Below are 18,315 nucleotides of genomic sequence, written 5' to 3'. Positions count from 1 at the left end.
ACCTTCACGGTCAGGATGAAGCCGTGGCTGTACAGGGGGTTCTCCCGATCCAGCAGGCCGTTCAAGGTCAGCGCTCCGCTGATGTAGTCCAGGGCGAAGATGCTGTTGGTATTCCCTGCAAGAGAGAGTACCATTCCAGGTGTACCTGGGGCCCGGGGCAGGTGGCGTGGGCTGCGCTCAAGGCTCCTCTCTGTGTATTAAGGACGAATCAGTAACTTAACACGGATGCTGGCCCAAGGAGTAATGGGAAGTGTTCTGAAAGACATGGCCCAGGCAGAAGATAGCATCGATTCATGGAGTGAGGATGCTCTGCTCCTCGGTTTTCTGTCTCTTGGACTGAGTCAAGGAAGGAGAAAGTCTGGGTTTGGTGCTAGTATGCCTACAGCATCTCTNAAGGCTCCTCTCTGTGTATTAAGGACGAATCAGTAACTTAACACGGATGCTGGCCCAAGGAGTAATGGGAGGTGTTCTGAAAGACATGGCCCAGGCAGAAGATAGCACCGATTCATGGAGTGAGGACACTCTGCTCCTCGGTCTTCTATCTCTTGGACTGAGTCAAGGAAGGAGAAAGTCTGGGTTTGGTGCTAGTATGCCTACAGCATCTCCTAACACCTGCTTGTTTTCCTCTGTAACAGAGAGAGAGAGCAGGCTTCAGGCTCGGAAGCTTCCAGAGGGAGTGGTACTCAGCTGGGACTCCATAACTGCTACGATCTGAACGCTTGCTTCCCCCCGGAATTCCTATGGTGACATCCAAAACCGCACAACGGTGCTAGTAAGTGGGACCTCTGGGAGGGGCCTCGGCCACAAAGGTGGAAACTTCATGGATAGAATTAATCTCTTGTAAAAGAGACCCCAAGGGATCCCATGCCCCTTCGGCCATGTGAGGACACAGTGAGGGATCACCATCTCTGAACCAGGAAGAGGGCCCTTACCTGACCGTGCTGACACTCTCGGTCTTGAATTTCCCAGCCTCCAGAATTGTAAGAAATAAATTTCTGTTGTTTATAAGCCACACAGCCCCTGGTGTTCTGATAGCAGCCGAATGGACTCAAGCAGAAACCTAGTTTGGTTTCCTTTGTGCTTATTTTTATGGTCATTTTCAATTCTATCCCATTCCATCCTGTTCTAATTTTCTATTTGGCCATGATACAAGTTCCTTCTGTAATAAATATAGGTTAAAGACCTAGTTCAATCCCAAGAACAAGCATTTATTTTAAGTACCTGTTAGAACTTGAAGTACGTATTTAAAGTACTGGCAAAAATCATACACAAGTGACACCGGCTCACATGGACGCCACTGTGCCCACCCGTCTCCCCCACTTCATTTCATGCTTCCCCCTACAGGCGCCCCATTTCCCATAGAGGCTTCCCCAGCTCCCCCAAATCACCATGTTCATTCCTGCCTCCTCTTCTCTCTGTGTCCACCTTCCTCTCTTGGCCTCCCCTCTCATCTTCCCACCGAGTGCCACTGGTCTTCCTCTTCCTCTCCTCCTCCTCCTCTTCCAGGAAGGCGGCCTGACTTCTCTGGCTGATGCTCCATGCTCACAGGCAGCAGCCACTGTTCTGTTGGCTCTCCCATTGCTCCCTGTGTGTTCACGGGAACTTCCTGGCCAGCCTGAAGCTGCGGGGCCTTTCATGAGTCCCTCAAGGAACCTGGCCAGTGCTGGGCACCCCGTGGCAAGCAGATCGCTGAAGGATCGCTGCTCCCGGCCCACCTGGGCCCCCCACCTTTGTCCTTGTGCTCTTCCCTCCAGGCTATGGATTCACTTGGGCAAATCCCAATTCCACTCTTCTCTCTTCCTCATAACCAGTTTGTTGGTTCAGTCACATACACACGGCCACTCCTTCACAGAGTCAGCGATCTCCGGGGCAGGCATCCGCTGACCGGGCCCTGTGCTTGGTGCCGTGGGGGTCAGGAATCCTCACACTGAAGACCCTGCAACCTGCTTAGGGGGCTTCGACATGCGCGAGAATCATCATCTCTGAGCTCAAGGCAGGGAGAGACTGTTCCCACATGGGAAGGCTCAAAGAAGGAAAGCTTCACAGAGGAGGTGGCAGTCATTCCCTACACCGCCGTGGAGCCGCTGTGTGACCTCGGGCAACTCACGTAACCTCTCTGTGTCTTGGTTTCCCCATTTGTAAAATGGGGATAATAATGGATCTACCTCATAAGGTCATGAAAATTCAATGAGTGTGAAACACACGCACACACACGCACATGCACACACACAGATTCGGAACAGTTCCTGGCACAGAGTAAATACTCACTACATATTGCGTAAGTGGGGCCCTGCGATGGGCAGGGTTGGGGAAGGGACGGATGGACACTGGTTCCGCAGGTAGGAACTAATCAGTACCCAGGCCGTGACACACACAGGTGAGGCTACTGTACCTCCCCGCTCGCCCCCTGCCCTGTCACCCCTGCCCCGGCTCCAAAGGGATCTGTGCACAGTCAGGGGCTCATATCATCTCTTGGATCAACCAGGAAAAGAACAGAGCAGACACAATTTCGTCTTCTAACTTTAGACGTTGGGACAAGGGCTGTTCTCGGCTAGTCCCCTGCTGGCCAGCCAGGGATCCTCTTCTACCTGGCTGGTAGCTAGAGGCTGTCCTCCCCTGTCCTCCTGGTCCAGTGCAGGGGTTGGCTCAGGCAGGGGAGAGACAGCTGATGCTTACAGAGCCCGTTCAGGTCTCACATCATTCTCAGACTGTGGGCTTGGGGGACTCTGACGTGCGGCCTGGCCAGGGAGTGGACGTCGCTCCAGCCTCCCCCTTGCCTGGAGCTTCCTCCATGGCCATAGAGAGACCTGGACACCTTCCCGCTGAGTGGGTGTAGTTGGAGGGGACGGGCTGCAAGGAGGCATAGACACGCATGAAGGGAAGGGACTGTCTTATTCTTTAGCCAGGAATTCCACTGCTAGGGAAACAGGAGGATGGGTGCTTTCATCGGTGTGTCCATTCAACAATTACTGAGCTCCTACGATATCCCAGAGACACATTCTAGCAGGGGATGCAGCCCTCAACCAGGTATTCACATCACAGGGTAATCAGGGTTGAGTTGGGGGTGAAACATGGACATCGCAGGGCCCTTTGGGGGCTGGGTCCTCTGAGCCCCTAAATGCTGAGCTGAAGGGCTGCCCTGAGGCAACAACTCCGAGCCTCCTGCCACCCATCACCCCCCATACCAGTGTGGGCCCCACTTCCTCAGCCCCCAGGGCTAGCATGCCATCATTCTGAATTTCCATAAAAATTTATTCTTCCCAAAAAAGGAACCTATTAAATGTTAAACTAAATGTGATTCAATTTTTATCTTTGCAAGATTTTTCCTACAAATCTTTCACAAACCAGAAGCCCCTTGTGGAATGATGTGCTTTGGGTTTTGGCTTGAAAAATGGGGTTATCAACCCTGGCACACTCAGCTGGCCTCCCCACTCAGCACCTTTGCCCCGAAGATGGCCCTACTGCCCGGCCCCAACCCGATGTATCCCCTCCCCTGACCCAGGCATTTTCTCCAACTGGTACACATTCAAACTCAGGGACTCTCCTTCAACAAACACACACACACCCCAATTTTCCTCATCTCTACCTGTGTGGAGTTCACCTCTCAGCCTCCTGCCAAGTATGAATCACCAACTCCCAGGGCCAACAGCCAGAAAGGGTTACACCCAGGAGCTGACAGGACCACCTGAGAGCCGCTGGCTCTGACGGTCTGTTGCCATGGCAATACAGGACCCCTGGGATGCTGAGCCCCAGTCCCAAGCAGGGAGGGCCAAGGGCAGGCAGGACTCTTTCAAAGACTGATGGACTGATTAGATCGCTCATCCATTTGAGTTCGTATTGAGCACCTAGTGTATGCAAGATGCTAGAGAATCAGTAGAGAAAAGCAGGCCAGGTTCCTGTCTCGGTCTCGCAGTGAAGGGCGACATTAATGATATAATCAGGCTACTGAACCCATAAGTAAGGACTTGCTGAGCTCAGGCCCCTGAAGGAAAGAAACATGGCGTGGAGAGGTGGTTAAGATTATGCCCTTGGGAGGGCCACTGTATGGGTTCAGAGAGCTCTGCCTGTGGCTGGCTGGGCGAGCTTGGTCAAGTTACGGAACATAACTGGATGATTTCAGTTTTCTAGTCTGTAAATTGGGCTAACAGTAGTCCCCCCCACAGAATGTTGTGGTGAGAAGGGAAGGAGCGAATACAGCGCCTGGCACGCAGGACATTCTCCACACAGTTCAGCCACCTGTGCTTCACTGACATGACGCCGCCGTGGACCTCCTGCCCCACGCCCACCCCCATCCCACCAGCCTTGACTGAGCCAACCCTGTCCTCTTGCCAGGAGGGCCTCACAGCCAAAAGCCCATGTGTAGGAGTTAGCAGCCTCAAGGCCAAGGCCGAAGCCCACAGGGCATCTCATCAGAGCTCTGGCCTAGGGGTGGGTCACCATTTCCTTGCTCCTCTCCCTTAGCTCCCCTCCCACCATCCTCCCTTCCCCAGGGGGCTGTGGGCTTGGCAGCCACACAAACAAGTTTCTCTGCTACCCTGGAAGCTGACACCACCCTGTCAGCCCTCTGGTCTCCCAGACATTCTTTATCCGAGTCCCGTGGGGACTAGGGGGCCACAGGAGGCTTACCCAGGACGCCTTTCACCTGTTCAGCCCCCATTGCTGAGCAGAAGGGCAGCTGCTTCCCCTGGGTTGACAGGTGCTGTCCTAGGTACCTGGTAGGGGAGGGGTTCTGGGGTGGAGTGGAACTGCACCTCAGTGCCCTAAGGGTTCTGGGAACTGGTGACTTGAAGCACTCACAAAAGAGAAGCAGCAGGTCCTTATCGCCCTACTGGTTCTCTTGGGGACAGCCACCTCTTCTAGGAGCTCTAGGCACCCACACCTCTTCAGATTCCCAAAGGAAAGGCTGGGGGAATGTGGACTGAGTCTGCGAAAGCGTGAAAGACTGTCAAGGGGGCATCCCAGCCTTCTTTCCCTTATTTGTTAAAAACAGTAGCTAGTACTCATTGAGAAGTTCCATGTGCCAGCACCGAGTGAAGCCATTTGTGCAGCCATGTTACTCACTCCTTACGATAACTTAGTAAGAACATAGCCTGTGTCCCATGCGAGGAAGCAGCTTCAGTCAAATAACTTGTCCAAGGTCACGTGGCTACTAAGTGGCTGGCTTACAGCTCTCTTTCTTGCTGCAAGGGCATTGGCCCTGCACACGTTTGCACCCACTCTGCACTTGGCCCCGTGCTAAGGGACAAGGAGATGCGGAGACACAAGAGATCACTGTCCCACATAGAATGGAGTGGTAACAAAGTTGCTTTTTTCTCAGGAGGGAGTTCTAGGTAGAAACACGATACATTCTGGGAAGTTCTAGATCAATTCTTCCACGGCAGATTTAGGTAGCAGCAGAATGTCCAGGTGGCGATGTCATCTAGGTGGTGGCAGGAGGGCCCACAATGGGGACTAGTAGGAAGGCAGGGCTGCAGGCAGGAGCTCTGAGCAAGCCAGGTGTTGATACACAGAAGGTGCTGCCAAGGCTACCTTCAGGGCAGACCTAGGGCTCCAGTGAGCATGAGCATGGGACTCTAGGGAGACTGGCAGTAGTCTGAGATGCAGGGGGACACTATATAGTGCCAGGTGCCTGGAGGCAGGAGAGGAGGAAGTTCCGAGAAAGAGTGGTCAGTAGGGTCAAGCAGCGCCGAGGGAGAGGCTCGGGAGGAGGAGGATCCAGCAGAGGCAAGTGGTTGGATCTTCAGATGCCCCCACAGGTCAGACTGTGAGACACTGCGGGCAGGTGGGGCACAGATGCAGGGACAGTGAGTAGGTGCAGACCCGTGGGGAGTCACACACAAGGAGGGAGGCAGAGTGGCAGCTAGAGGGCGCAGCAGAGTCAAGCAAAAGGCTTCCGTGCTTTACAGATGGTGGAAGACAGAGGGGAGGAAGTGGGAGAGGGAAGGTGGATGGAGGGAGTGCGGGGGTGGGGGAGAGAAGGTCAGCCTTGGGAAGCAGGAGGAGCAGCGCTTTTTGGGCCATGGGTGACTCGAGCTCCCACCGCCTTGTTCCTCAGAGGCTGACAGCCTCTCCCCTTCCCCAGACACCCCTCCTCCTAGCTCCTGCCAAATCCCATCACTCCCACATCTTGTCCCCTTGTTATCTTGCTGGCAGCATCTTGACCCACAGCGAGCCAGGTCTGGGAGGAAAGCAGTTAGCGAGTGGCTGATGGTGCCTGCGTGCGGGAACACAGGCATGACTTTCAATGGCTTTGTCTGCTCGGCTGGGCTAACAGCAACCCGGCCTGCTGCCCTCCGAGTTAACGGAAAACCAATGGCTTCCACCCTGGTCCTTCCTGTTCTTAAGATCCACCTCCAGTGTCACAGGCCTCAGGAAGCCAGTCCTGGGGGCCATGGCATCTCACACTCCTCTGAGCCCCAGTGCTGCGCTGCACTGTGGGGACGTCCTTGGTCCTCACAGCAAGACCCAGGGTGGCCTGTAGGATAGGGCCAGGTTCTCACACTTCTGTCCCCTGGGGCACTCCCCCAGAAGGACGCCTGAGCAGCGGTTAAGAAGGGTCATCGAGTACACACTGGGTGGGGGCATGCTCCCAGCTGGTCCTGCCCTGGGGCTGGCGAGGGGAGAAAAGAAGAAAAAGGCCATGCTTATGAGGAACTCATGATCTGGTTGGGCTTCTGGGCCCAAACATCCATCCGCTCCAATGCCAGTCCCTGAATGGAGAACGGGGGCTGCAGGGAGGTGACCTGGGGGACGCTGACCCTTCACCTGGCCTCTGACTTGCTCACTCCGCCCTCCTCAGGCCCGGGGTCAGGGACCCTTCCCAGGGAAGAGAGCAGAACTGGGATCTGCACCCCCTTCTCTCTGGGGGTGTCTGTCTGGAGCCTGTTACGTCAACACCCAAGCGAAGACTGCCTACTGCACATAAACTGGCAGGATGAAAAAAGACCCAGGTGCCAGCAACAGATCTGCCGTACAGGCCGCGAGACCTCCCGCAAACTGCTAATTCCTTTGAGCCGAATTCCTCATCTGTATCGTGTAGATAACAGCTCCCACCTCACCAGGCCAGGTGAGGACCGGCCGTGATCATGTCAATAGAGGACCTATTGCACTGCCTGGTGCTCAGTGGGTGCGCGTTCTGGTCCTTGTTCCTTCTTTCCCTGCTACGCCTCCTGAATGGAAGAATCAGACCAGGGCGTCCCTGGGCTGCGGCGCATTTCATCTAGAAAGAGCTGCAAGCAGGTGTCCCTACGACAGCCAACATGACTGTGTCTGGTCCCATGCAGGGTTTTGCGTGCCTATCTTTTTCAATTTTCACATCCTGCCCTTAGGAGATAGATACTGTCATCCCCATTTTACAGATAAGGAGCCTGAGGCACAAAGCAGTTAAAAACCCCTGGCCCCCAGTCATCCAGGTAGTGAGGGACTAGAATACAGAGTTAAACTCAGCGTCACGAAACTAGAGTTCATGCCCCCCTCCCCCCCATCCACGGGCCCTGGATTTTCCTTCCTCCCATGCCAGCGTTAGCCCGTGAGACAGCTGGCTGTATGTGTGCAGCTTCGACCCCCCGGGGCCCGTGGGGCAGGCTGGCCTGTGGGCCCACCCCAGTCCTGTCTGGCCATGTCACTGCATGATGAAAACTGGGAGTCAGTCTGGGACACGGGCTTTGGGCAAGATGTCTTATGAATTAAAAATTGTTACTTAGCCGCCTGCTGACAAAAGGGGCCGGCGTCCTGGGGGGCCCCTGAGCTGGGCTGCATTCAACAGCTCTGGGATCAACATATGGCAACCGGCGGTGTGGGTTACCTTGGCTCTCAACCAGGGGAAGGGACACAGGCTGAGAGCTTGCTGCCCCTCTGAAGGACCCTCGGGAAGGCTGGGGGATGTGGGGGGTGATTAGACCTACCCCCTCTCCGAAGCCCTGGAACCCTCTCCCTGCAGATCTCTGCCGGATGCATTATCTGCTCCAGTGTCACCTCCGCAGGGAAGCCCTCCCTAATCCCCCCACCTGCCTCATGCCCCTCACTCTCCACTCTGTTAGCCTGAGCCTTCTACTTTCTGAACCTCTCTTCTCACCTGTTCATGTGTTTGCTGATTGTCTGTCTCCCCTCACTGCCACATAAGCCCCGGGAGAGTAAGGGTTTGTTTCCCCAAATGACCAGCGGATGCACAGTAGTGCTCAACAAACAGGGGACTGAACCTATGGACTGAGGCAGGGATGCTGTGGGGGCCATTCTGAGGCTTGTGTCAAAGGCAGGGCAGCACGTTACCGGTGTCACGTGTAACATCGTACATCACAGAGACCACAATGCTCCGGGGCTCTGAGGAGGGACCAGCCCATTAGCCATGCCACCCGGGGATCGTCCGCTCCTGATTGTCCGCTCCTGCTGCCCTCGTAGCTGTATGTCTGCCCAAGCTGAGCGCATCTCGCCTAATGACGGTTACTACCGTCTGGTCAGGGAAAGGACCCTTGAGTCCCTCAGGTAAGTGCGAATGGCAGTTTGCTTGCCCTGCAGATACTTTACAGAACGATGGTTTTCACCAAGCTCCCTTAAACCAACCAATGATGACCCCTCCTAATAAGACCACACACTGGACTCTGATTAATTTGTTAATAACTGGCTCCAATGTGTGACACAGTAACCTGAGGAGCCACGGTAGTAAAACTGATTGTGTTAGGGCTGCCGAGGGTCACGCAACGGCGCTGTCTCCCATAGCAGTGCCTGGCTCCCTGCACGACAGGTGGCCCCAGGCAGGTGGCCCCCAGTGCTCCGAGGATGCTTTAATGGGGATCCACAAAACAGCACCAGGGGTTATAGCTGGGAGCAGAATCTCCCCCGTTTCCTGAAAAGCCTTTCCTCTTCAACCCCACGTGCCCGCAGGGGTGGCCACCAGGCTGTCCACCATGGTGCTGCTTAGTAAAGCAAATCAGGAACAACCTGAGTCCAACAACAGGGATTAGTTAAACACGGTATTATACGAGATTCGGTCAGCTGCTAAAAATAATGTTGCAGAAAACAAGTTTGTGTCTTGAAAAGATGGATGTTTAAGACGTGTTTGTTTCTTAAAAAGGAGTCACCAAATAGCATAGTTCCAGCAGATACTTCCTATTGTTCAGAATACACGCTTAGAGAGAGGCATGAATTGCTAAAAGACGTTCACCGAGATGATCTTGAAGTGGTGACCCTAGAGCAGGGTTCCTCCCTCCCGGAAGTGGTGGCAGGGCGTTGGAAATCTGTTGTTGTGGGGGCTGCTCCCAGCCCTGCGGGATATGCAGCAGGACCCCTGGTTTCCAGGGTGCCAGTAGCAACCTGTGCCCGCAGGCGTGAGACCAAAATGTCTTCAGACATTTCCATGTGTCCCCGGGAAGGCAGGGGGAGTGGGCATGTGTGTGGCAAAATCACTCCAGGCTGAGAACCAACGCTCTAGAATCATTTCAACTTTTTCCTTTTGACTTACTTGAATTACAGGTGTTTAAAAAAGAAAAAAGTAAATGCAAGTTCCTTTAAAGAATAATCCCCAAACTTCTAGAGATGATGGTTTTACCACTGTGAGCGGTCTTAATGCCACTGAATTGTACACTTGAAACTGCTGAATTTTAGGGGCACCTGGGTGGCTCAGTTGGTTAAGTATCTGCTTTTGGCTCAGGTCGTGATCCCGGATCCAGCCCTGCATGGGGTTCCCTGCTCAGCGGGGAGCCTGCTTCTCCCTCTCCCTCTGCCTGCCACTCCCCTACTTGTGCCCATGTGCTGTTAAATAAATAAAATCTTAAGAAAAATAAAATGGTGAATTTGACCTTACGTATATTTAAGCACATGCAAAGAACTCCCAAGGTTTGATGACGTGCGTCTGTGTGCTAAGCTGGTGGCAGATGTGGGCTGACTTGTAAATGGATCTGCTCTAAGGAGCGATGCTTCCTCTACCTGCTTTAGCAGCGTTCTGACAATGATTTGCTGACGTTAATCTCCCCTAGGGTAGGGGCCTCTCCTGCCTTGGCCGCTGCTGCATGGGTCACAGTAAGGAAAGGAATTTGCTCACAGAGGAGTCTGCAAGACTCCGGAGAGGTGGAGCAGGGTATGATGAGGTCTCTGCTCCCAGGTGCGACCGGTGCAGATGAGGAAATGGGACCTGGGCCCCAAAGATGCCTGGCCTTGGTGAGGGCAGCTCGTGGGAGGCTGGTGCGGGACAGGCTCCTTCCGCTGGGCCTTGGAGGGCAGATTCGGGTAAGCATGGAGGGGAGAAGGCCTTCCTGTTGGGGGTCTAGCAAAAGCAGAAGGGGGAGGGGGAGCCCTCCTTTCACAGCATGGGGGGGCCAGCTGGAGGAGCAGCTTTGTTAGGGGCTTAGGGGCGGCTGACGCCAGGAGGTGGGAGCCTTGAATGCCAGGTAAGCTGTTTGGACTTTTGGAGTCCCTGGAGGCAGGAAGGCCTGCTGGCGATGTTCACGTGTCAGGCAAGGTTCTGAGTACTTTGCACGTATCTATCCATTATGTTTCATGGCAACTCCAGGGGCAGGGCCTCACCACCTTTGTCATTCCCATTTTTAGTGTCATTAGTGTCCCATTTTAGAGGTGAGAAAACCAAGGCACAGAGAGACCAAGTGATTTGCTTGAAGTCACACCACTGGTAAGTGTAAGTGACTCCAGAGTGTGTAAGACTTAGTGCACACACCAGGCAGCCCCCAAGAGCTATGTGTGAGCTCACTGGATTCTCAGAATGCCCTGTGAGGCCAGCACTGCTACCCCAATGATCAGATTAGGAAACTGAGGCTCAGTAAGGGAAGTGCCCCCTTTAAGGACTTGTGGTAACTTAGCGACCATGCTGGGATGAGAACTGGGGTTATTCGGGTCTTGACTGTCCCTCACACCTGCCATGGTCTCTCCTGTGAGGGTCTGGAGACTGACTGCCAACAAGCAAGGTGAGGAGAAGGAGAGCAGAGGGCTGCTGATCTCCCAGGAATCCACTTGCTTGCTTGCCCTGAGCCTGGTTGCCTCCAGGGCCTGTGGCAGGTGGGCCCGGAACAACCATTCCTACCCTCTACTGAGGCCCTTCCTCCGGCCAAGGGCGGGTGCCAAGGTGTGCCAGTTCGCTCGGCTGTGTTCCCCAGAGGGCCAACTGTTCTGCCCGCGGCTGGGCCCGGCCCACATAACTCACCCGAGGCTTGGCACTCAAGAGGGCGTCAGGGCTCTGGGAGATTTACGGGCTCCGATAAAGCCATCTCAGTCCTCGCATAAGGAGCTTGTGATATTTGATGATCTGAAAGGCCTTGTCCCGGAGTGGGAGTGCGAGCAGGAAGGAGGAGGGGAGACACTTAAGAAAACAAAGAGGACAGTGATCAGATGCCCAAGGAGATGGAAGTGGGAGGGGGGGTGTGTTTGCACTGTCTGTCATCCAGTGGGCCCTCACCCCCTCCTCCAGCACCTCTGAGCTGCCCCCGCAGTGGGACGTGGGAAAGACAGGTGCAGGGAAGGGGCTGTGTAGGGAGCAGGGGCCCCAGAGACCACCTACCACACTACCCAGCCTCTGGGTGCCAAGCACAGGTCAGGGACACAGGTAATGCCCCCAGGTGCCCGCCACCCAATGGGGAAGACGGGTCCCCTGGAGAGGGACAAAGCCTTGTGTAAAAAGAAGCTGGCTGGGGAGTCGACATGAAGTCAGGGGACTGGATTCATGCTCGTGGGCTTGTGGGACTTTCTGAGCCTCAGTTTCCTTACTGTGGGTGAGAATACCTGTCCTGATCACAGCTATTTGGAGGTTCAACGAGATAAGGGATCTGAAAAGGCTTTACAAACTGACGTACTGAACCTGTGTCAGATATGTGTCAAGGTCGATGATCCAAGCGTCTAGGGCAGGTGGAACTAAGCAGTGCCCGGAGCTGGATGACGTTAGGCAGAAAAGACTGTGGGAAGGGGGGCAGGGTGGGGTGCCAGGCCAGCTGTAGGCACACACCGGAGTTTGCGGAATGAGGCAGCGTGGCGTCCCTGAACCTTCCCTTCCAATCCTATTTCCCAGGGTCTAATCTCGTCCTCTAAATGTCACTTGTTCCGTTCCTTGTCTCGTCATTGCCATGATCACGTGGGAGGAAACTCTGGCATCAGGGAGCCCTGAGTTGGAATCCTAGCTCCATGTGACTTGGGGCAAGTGATGTCGCCCCTCTGAGCCTCAGCTTCCTCGCCTGCCAGCCAGAGACGGTAACAGAATTTGCCTCCTGGGGTTGCTGCGAGGATTGATGGAGCCCACAAGCATGAGGCTGGCTCGGAGCAGGATTCCCTGAGTCGCCGAGTCCTCCTGTCTCCCCTGCCACTTCCCCTCCGTGGCTGCTGATCCTGACAGTCCCACAGCTGCCCCCCCTCTGGCCCCAAGTACTGCAAGTTCTGGAGTGAATGACTTTCAAATCTGGGAAGGAGAGCCCATCACACACCTTGAGCTGGGTAATTTATGAATCAAATTGTGCTCCGTCAGGGCTCCGCGGCCCAGAAATAGATGTGGTCGGACGAGGTTCAGGGAGCCAGCCTCAGACACAGTTATCTTCATACAAACTGGCCATCTGCGGGCAGAACCAGCCTGGACGACTGACCTTGAGGGGCTCCCTGGGGGGCTGCGAAGCTCCCCCCTCAGCCTGGCTCCTGCTCCGAGTCCTGGAGAGAGGACAGAGATCTGCCTGGACCTCAGGAGGAGAGCTGGTGACCCTGGGGCAAGTTACTTAACCTCTCTGGGCCTCAGGGTCCTTCATTATTTAAAAAAGACAGGATTTCCTTTGGCAGTGGTTTTTCAAATGTCTTTTGTTTGGTAGCAAATCCTTTTGTCAGACAAAATCTTGCACAAAACCCCAGTATAGAAAACAGTCAAGAACAGAGCTAGCTGCCCTGGCTGAGGTCGACGATGGGGGGAGGTGACAGCGTCCAGCACATTCTGCACCCTGCACAGAGGGGCCCCAAGGGATGCACTGTGGGCTTGGGGCCTCAGGGGACTTGGAAGTCCCTGTGGACTCTTTCCGTTTTAAGATACCATGGTTGTCTACGAGCACATACCCGAGGGTGCACAGGACCTGACATTATGCCAGCCAGGTCATCCTAGGACCAAGAAACGCTGACCAGACTGGCAAAGTTCCTGAGGATCAGAGGATTAATGTCTTCTTCATCCGGATCTGATCTTTTTGAAAGGGGCAGATGTTGTAGTGCCTAAGATCACTTCCCTCAAGCTGTGTGACCATGGGCAAGTTAACTACCCTCTCTGGGCTTTAGTTCCCTGGCTGTAATAGGGGAGGTATAATACTTGTCTCACAGAGCTGATGTGAATGCAAAAGCTGGTAATGCATCTATTTAGTTCAGCACAGTGTCCAGCACATAGTAAGTGCTCAATAAATATTAGCTATTGCTATAAATTCTTTCAGAGAAGGGAGGACACTTGGCACTTGGTACATTCTTTGCTGCTTAATCCTCATAGGAACCCCACTGATGAGGAAACTGTTGTGAGAGGCTAATTTGTCTCAAGTCATTTGGCTGGTAAGTGGTTGAACTAAAATCCGAACCCACAGCCTTTAATGCCAAAGCCTGTGTTCTTTCTCCTACTCCTCCCTAGAAACATTGCTTCTAGAAGGCCCCACCAGGAAAGCCCCGGACTGTGCCAGGCATAGTTTCCCAATGTTGGAGGGTTTTCCAGCATCTGGTCAGTGACTCAGAGTGTAACATCAAAGTAGATATTTCTGGTCAGGGAAAGACTGGGGTTAACAACTACCAATTTAGCTAAGTACAAAACCCACCCAACGATGTGGAAGGCAAAAAAATCTTGTGTTCTACGGAAAATGGGTCAGAAATCATTATGTTCACAAGAAAAGATGGTGAATTTGTCCTATGGGGTAGGATTCCCCCCAATCTGAAAACAAGAAGGTCAGGTTTTCCCAGAGGGTTATCTCTGGGAACTCTGATGCATGGGATATAGAAAAAGACAACTTTGTGGAAACACTGAGCAGATATCTTCACTGCAAGCCTTGTCAGAGCCTTTAATGTGCTAATGTGCATTGTGACCTGCCAGGAGGAGGATGTTGTGATACAGCATCTCTCCAACTTATTTGGCCACAGAAGCCTTTCTCCAAAACTCTCTTCAGACGTGGTGTGGGAAACCCACTGAGGAAAGTGAAGGTGTAAAACAGGCCGCTTTCACAGTTACCCTGCTGTGGGGTTTCTGAGCACACAAGCTATATGCGTTCAGTCAAAGACGGAAAATAGACGCGTGCTTAGAAGCCCATCGGGTTTGAACTTCTCTGTTGCCCCGGGGAGCTGAGGGTCAGGGACGGGGAGGCACTTGGCCAACATCACACGGCAAGTTAGGGCCAGAGCTGGGTCCGCTGGGTCAACCTCAAGTCTGGTTCAAGTCTGCATGCCCGACGGGGCCATGGTCAGATATGGGTCCCCCATGGTCGGATGTGGGTCCCAGGCCAGTGGTGGGTGCCCTGGCAGCTTCGGAGACCATACTTTTAAAAAGAAATGAGCTCTCCTGTGGACAATTTCAAACATACACAAAGGTAGAGATAAGAGCACAATGTAGCCCTATCTTCCCATCACCTAGCCTCGACCATCATCAACATTTTGTCCATCATTTCTAAAACTCCCCCTCCCAACAGTTTCTAGAGTCATTACAGCAAATCTCAGGTCACCCTTAAGTACTGCATACATATCCAACAAGGACTTCTGAAGTGCACGGAACCTGCCATTGCCGCACTGAACAAAATCAAGGATTCCTAACGTCACTTGAGACATAGTCCTTCTTCAAGCAGGGACCCCCTCCCCTTTCTGAAGCCACATTCAGATTGGAGACCTTAACCCTTTCTACTCAGTCCTTAGAGAGCGGGCCTCTGGGATTATTGAAAATGAAAGAAAAGGTGTTGCCAACATGGTAAAGTTTCATTTCCCAACCAAGGACCAAAAAAAAAAAAAATAGCAAAAAAGATCAGAAGCAAATAGGGCAAAACGCCAAGCAGCATCCTCTGGGTGACAAACACTGGTGTGGGGGGGTGTCGTATCAGGTTCTATACTTTTCTTTTTTTTTTTTTTTTTAAGATTTTATTTTATTTATTCGACAGAGATAGAGACAGCCAGCGAGAGAGGGAACACAAGCAGGGGGAGTGGGAGAGGAAGAAGCAGGCTCCTAGCGGAGGAGCCTGACGTGGGGCTCGATCCCATAACGCCAGGATCACGCCCTGAGCCGAAGGCAGACGCTTAACCGCTGTGCCACCCAGGCGCCCCAGGTTCTATACTTTTCTAAATACGTAATAGTTTACATTTGCCAGGGATCCCGGCCCTGCTTCTCTGACGAAGGCCAGGGTCCTGGACAAGGTTGTGGTGGGGGAGAGGGGTGGCCATTTCATCCTGGCAGCCCAGCCTCCAGAAAGCCCTCATCCTCCCTGCTCCAGTATCAGTCCTAGATGTCACATTGTGTCCCAGGTCCTGGCCCGGCGCCCCACACCAAGTGTGTGTTCAGAATGCTTGATGAGGGAGTCCGGCCAGACAGGGAGGGGTGTCCCGAGATGTTCCCGTCCCCTTGGCTCACACAGGCAGGAACTTCTGCTGAGCAAGCGGGAAACGGGAGAAAGAGAGACGTCCTTGCCTTTTTGGCCAAGGAGGAGGGTCAGCAACCAAAATCTCCGCAAAGACTCCGAACACACTTTTGAAAAAGAGAGCCACAGGTCAGAGTTCAGGGTCCCTCTCCCTGGGCCAGCCTCAGGATAGGGGGCCGGGGGGGTCCTCTCTATTACAAGGTCCAATCTGGGCTCCAGACCCCTACTCTCTTGGCAGGAGGACAGTTTCTCTGGGAAGCTCCCCAGTGCTGCCGAGGGGATGGGCACCCCACTCCCAGCTCTGTGAATAGACCCTTCTGGAGGGGGAAGAGGAGCACCGAATCTTGTGGGAGACAGATGGTGTCTTTCGGGGGTGTCTGCAAGTTTAAGACTCAGTGCCCAGGGGACAGAGGAAGTCCTTTGTCTGTGGAAGGAGCTCGGGCACTGCCCCGACTCCAAGCAGAGCCTCGGAGTCCAAACAGCACCCCGCCAAAGCCAGAAAGGAGGGCAGTCTTGGCTCTTCAGCTCCCGACCTCTGCCCACATGTGCAGGCCACTCTCCCTCCCAGCACCAAGCCCAGAGCGCTGCCAGTTGTGAGCTCCAGCCTGCAGCTCCCCGACGGAAGATGACTTATGGCTTTAAGTATGGAGTGCCGGGTAGGAGCCTCAGGAAGGGGCCAGCCCCACCAGGCTCCGTGCCTGCTGACAAGGGGCTGCCAAGTTGGCGAGTCCCGTCCTGTGCACGGCCACGCTGTCCCCCACTGTCTGGGTTGTGAGCAGGCTCTCCCTTCACTCCGGGGGTGACTGCAGCCTGGCCCCCTGCTCTGGAGTGCAGATAAGGCTGTGTGTGCAGGAGGAACAGCTCAAGGCTGGCCCAGGAGACAGCTTTGCCTTGGGTTATGGGAGAGACTCAGGAGGGATGAACTGGGGCAGGGGAGAGCAGGCCAGGCTCCGGACAACGAGGGAGTTCTCTGAAGGGTGGGGGTGGCTGCCAGAGAGCCTAGGGTGGTTAGGAAGAGTTGTGAGTGGCTGGACCGACAAGGGACAGAGCCCGGATGGTTGACAGGAGCACTCCAGATTCTCTCTCACCTGGTCACCCCAGTGGCCTTCCAGCTGTCTCCCTGCTTCTCCTCTTGCCCCCTCTCCAGCCCATGTTCCACCTTTCTCTGATCTTTTGAAGGACCGACCAAGGCCTTTAAGATCAAGTAACTCCATTGCAGTGTTTCCCCAGGGCAAATGGAATAAAATCCCAATTCCTCATCCTGGTCTGCAAGGCCCTAAGTGCTCCTTCCCAGTCCAGCTCTCTGAATTTCCTGTAGCCAATCCTCTATTCCCGCCACACCCTACCCTCATCCAACCTCTCTTTCTGGGTTCCTGTTTCTTAGACACACCCAGCTTGTTCCTACTGCAGGGCCTTTGCACATGCTGTATCCTCTGCCCGGAACACTTTCCCCCATAGCCACTGCCTCCTCCATTGTTGCTCTCAAATGTCACCATATCGAGGAGGCCTTCCCCAACCACCCCAACCAAGTCGCCCCAGCTCAGTCACTCTCTAATTCACCCCTAACCCACCAGTGTTTTATTTTCTTACACGTACCTGTCAACTCTAAAATTATCTCATGCACTCATCTGTCGGTTTACTTTCTATTTTCCTCACTAAACTGTAAGTTCCATGAGGTCGGCAGCTTTACCTGTCTTGTTCGCGGATATATCCCCAGAAGCTGGCACAGGAGAGGTACCCGATAAATAAGTAGAAGTAATCAACTGAGCTCAAACTCTGTGTTAAAAAGGGGGACAAGCTCCCCAAACCACCCAGCAAGCTACAGGCAGGGCCAATAGACCAGAAGCAAGCAAGGGGGACCATGAGCTCCAGGACCGTGTCCCCCTTCCTTGCTCTCCCTTTCCCTCTTTGCATGGTGAGTGAACTGCTAACCCCCCTCCCCTCCCCACTGTAAAAGCCCCCTTGGGAAGCAGGCTCCAAGGACGCCCATGGGGGGCTTTGAGGAGCTTCCACCAGTGATGGACCCTGACACCCGAGGTGGCTTCGGGGCAGAGCAGGGGAGTGGGGCTGGGGGAGAGGTGGGGAAGGGCTGGGGCTGAAGAGCTGGCCTGGGAAACAGGCCCTTCCCTCACTGCTCTGGGCCTTGCTTTTCCCATTTGTGACCTGGAAGGGTTGGATTGGATGCGACTGGGGTCCCTGTGGCCTGTGGCAGGTAAGCCCCCATGACACTGGGCCCCCCATGTTGGGAGTAGGATGGGGATGGGCAAGGGGACAGGAGGCAGTAGCCTGGTGCCTGGTCTGCTCCCCTCCCTGCCCGACCCCAGCACCGTCACGGGTCCTCAGCCTGGGTTATCAATCTCCTGCACCTGGAGAACTCCCCTAAATGGAATTCCTGTTGGCGTGGGGCCTGTGATACAACAAGTTACTCGCTTTGCCTGGGAAATGAAAGATGGTGAGGCAGAGCTCCCGGGACAGAGGCGATCTCCATAAATCTGCCGGAGTGTTCCGGGGATTACTTTGTAGGATTAATGATCTATCCTTCACACAAAGACCTGACCTCAGCGGCCTGAATGTCCCCACCCTGCAGGGGCGGGGCACCAGGCGGCTGGGAGGCGGGCTTGGGTCGGGCTGCACAGGCGCGCGCTATAAGCTCCCAGGTCAGCACTTCACTTGTCCTGTAAGACCCTAAACAGCTCCCTCATGCCCAACACATCAGGTCTGCCTAGCTTCCAGCACTTTCTGCAACTTGGCCTTTCTTGACCCC

General features: G+C 54.3%; 1 protein-coding gene across 1 annotated transcript in view; it reads right to left on the bottom strand.

The window, feature by feature from the left end:
- Nucleotides 1–18,315, bottom strand: part of CDH23 (cadherin related 23) — a 392,002-nt gene that overhangs the window by 171,756 nt on the left and 201,931 nt on the right. Inside the window, 1 exon segment of the mRNA XM_034663592.1 lies at nt 3–115. Coding sequence (XP_034519483.1) covers nt 3–115 — 113 coding nt within the window.

Source organism: Ailuropoda melanoleuca, chromosome 6 (genome assembly GCF_002007445.2).
Source record: "Ailuropoda melanoleuca isolate Jingjing chromosome 6, ASM200744v2, whole genome shotgun sequence".
NCBI lineage: Eukaryota > Metazoa > Chordata > Mammalia > Carnivora > Ursidae > Ailuropoda > Ailuropoda melanoleuca.
The sequence above is the reverse complement of the archived record's forward strand: the minus strand, read 5'-3'. Positions and strand labels throughout refer to the sequence as shown.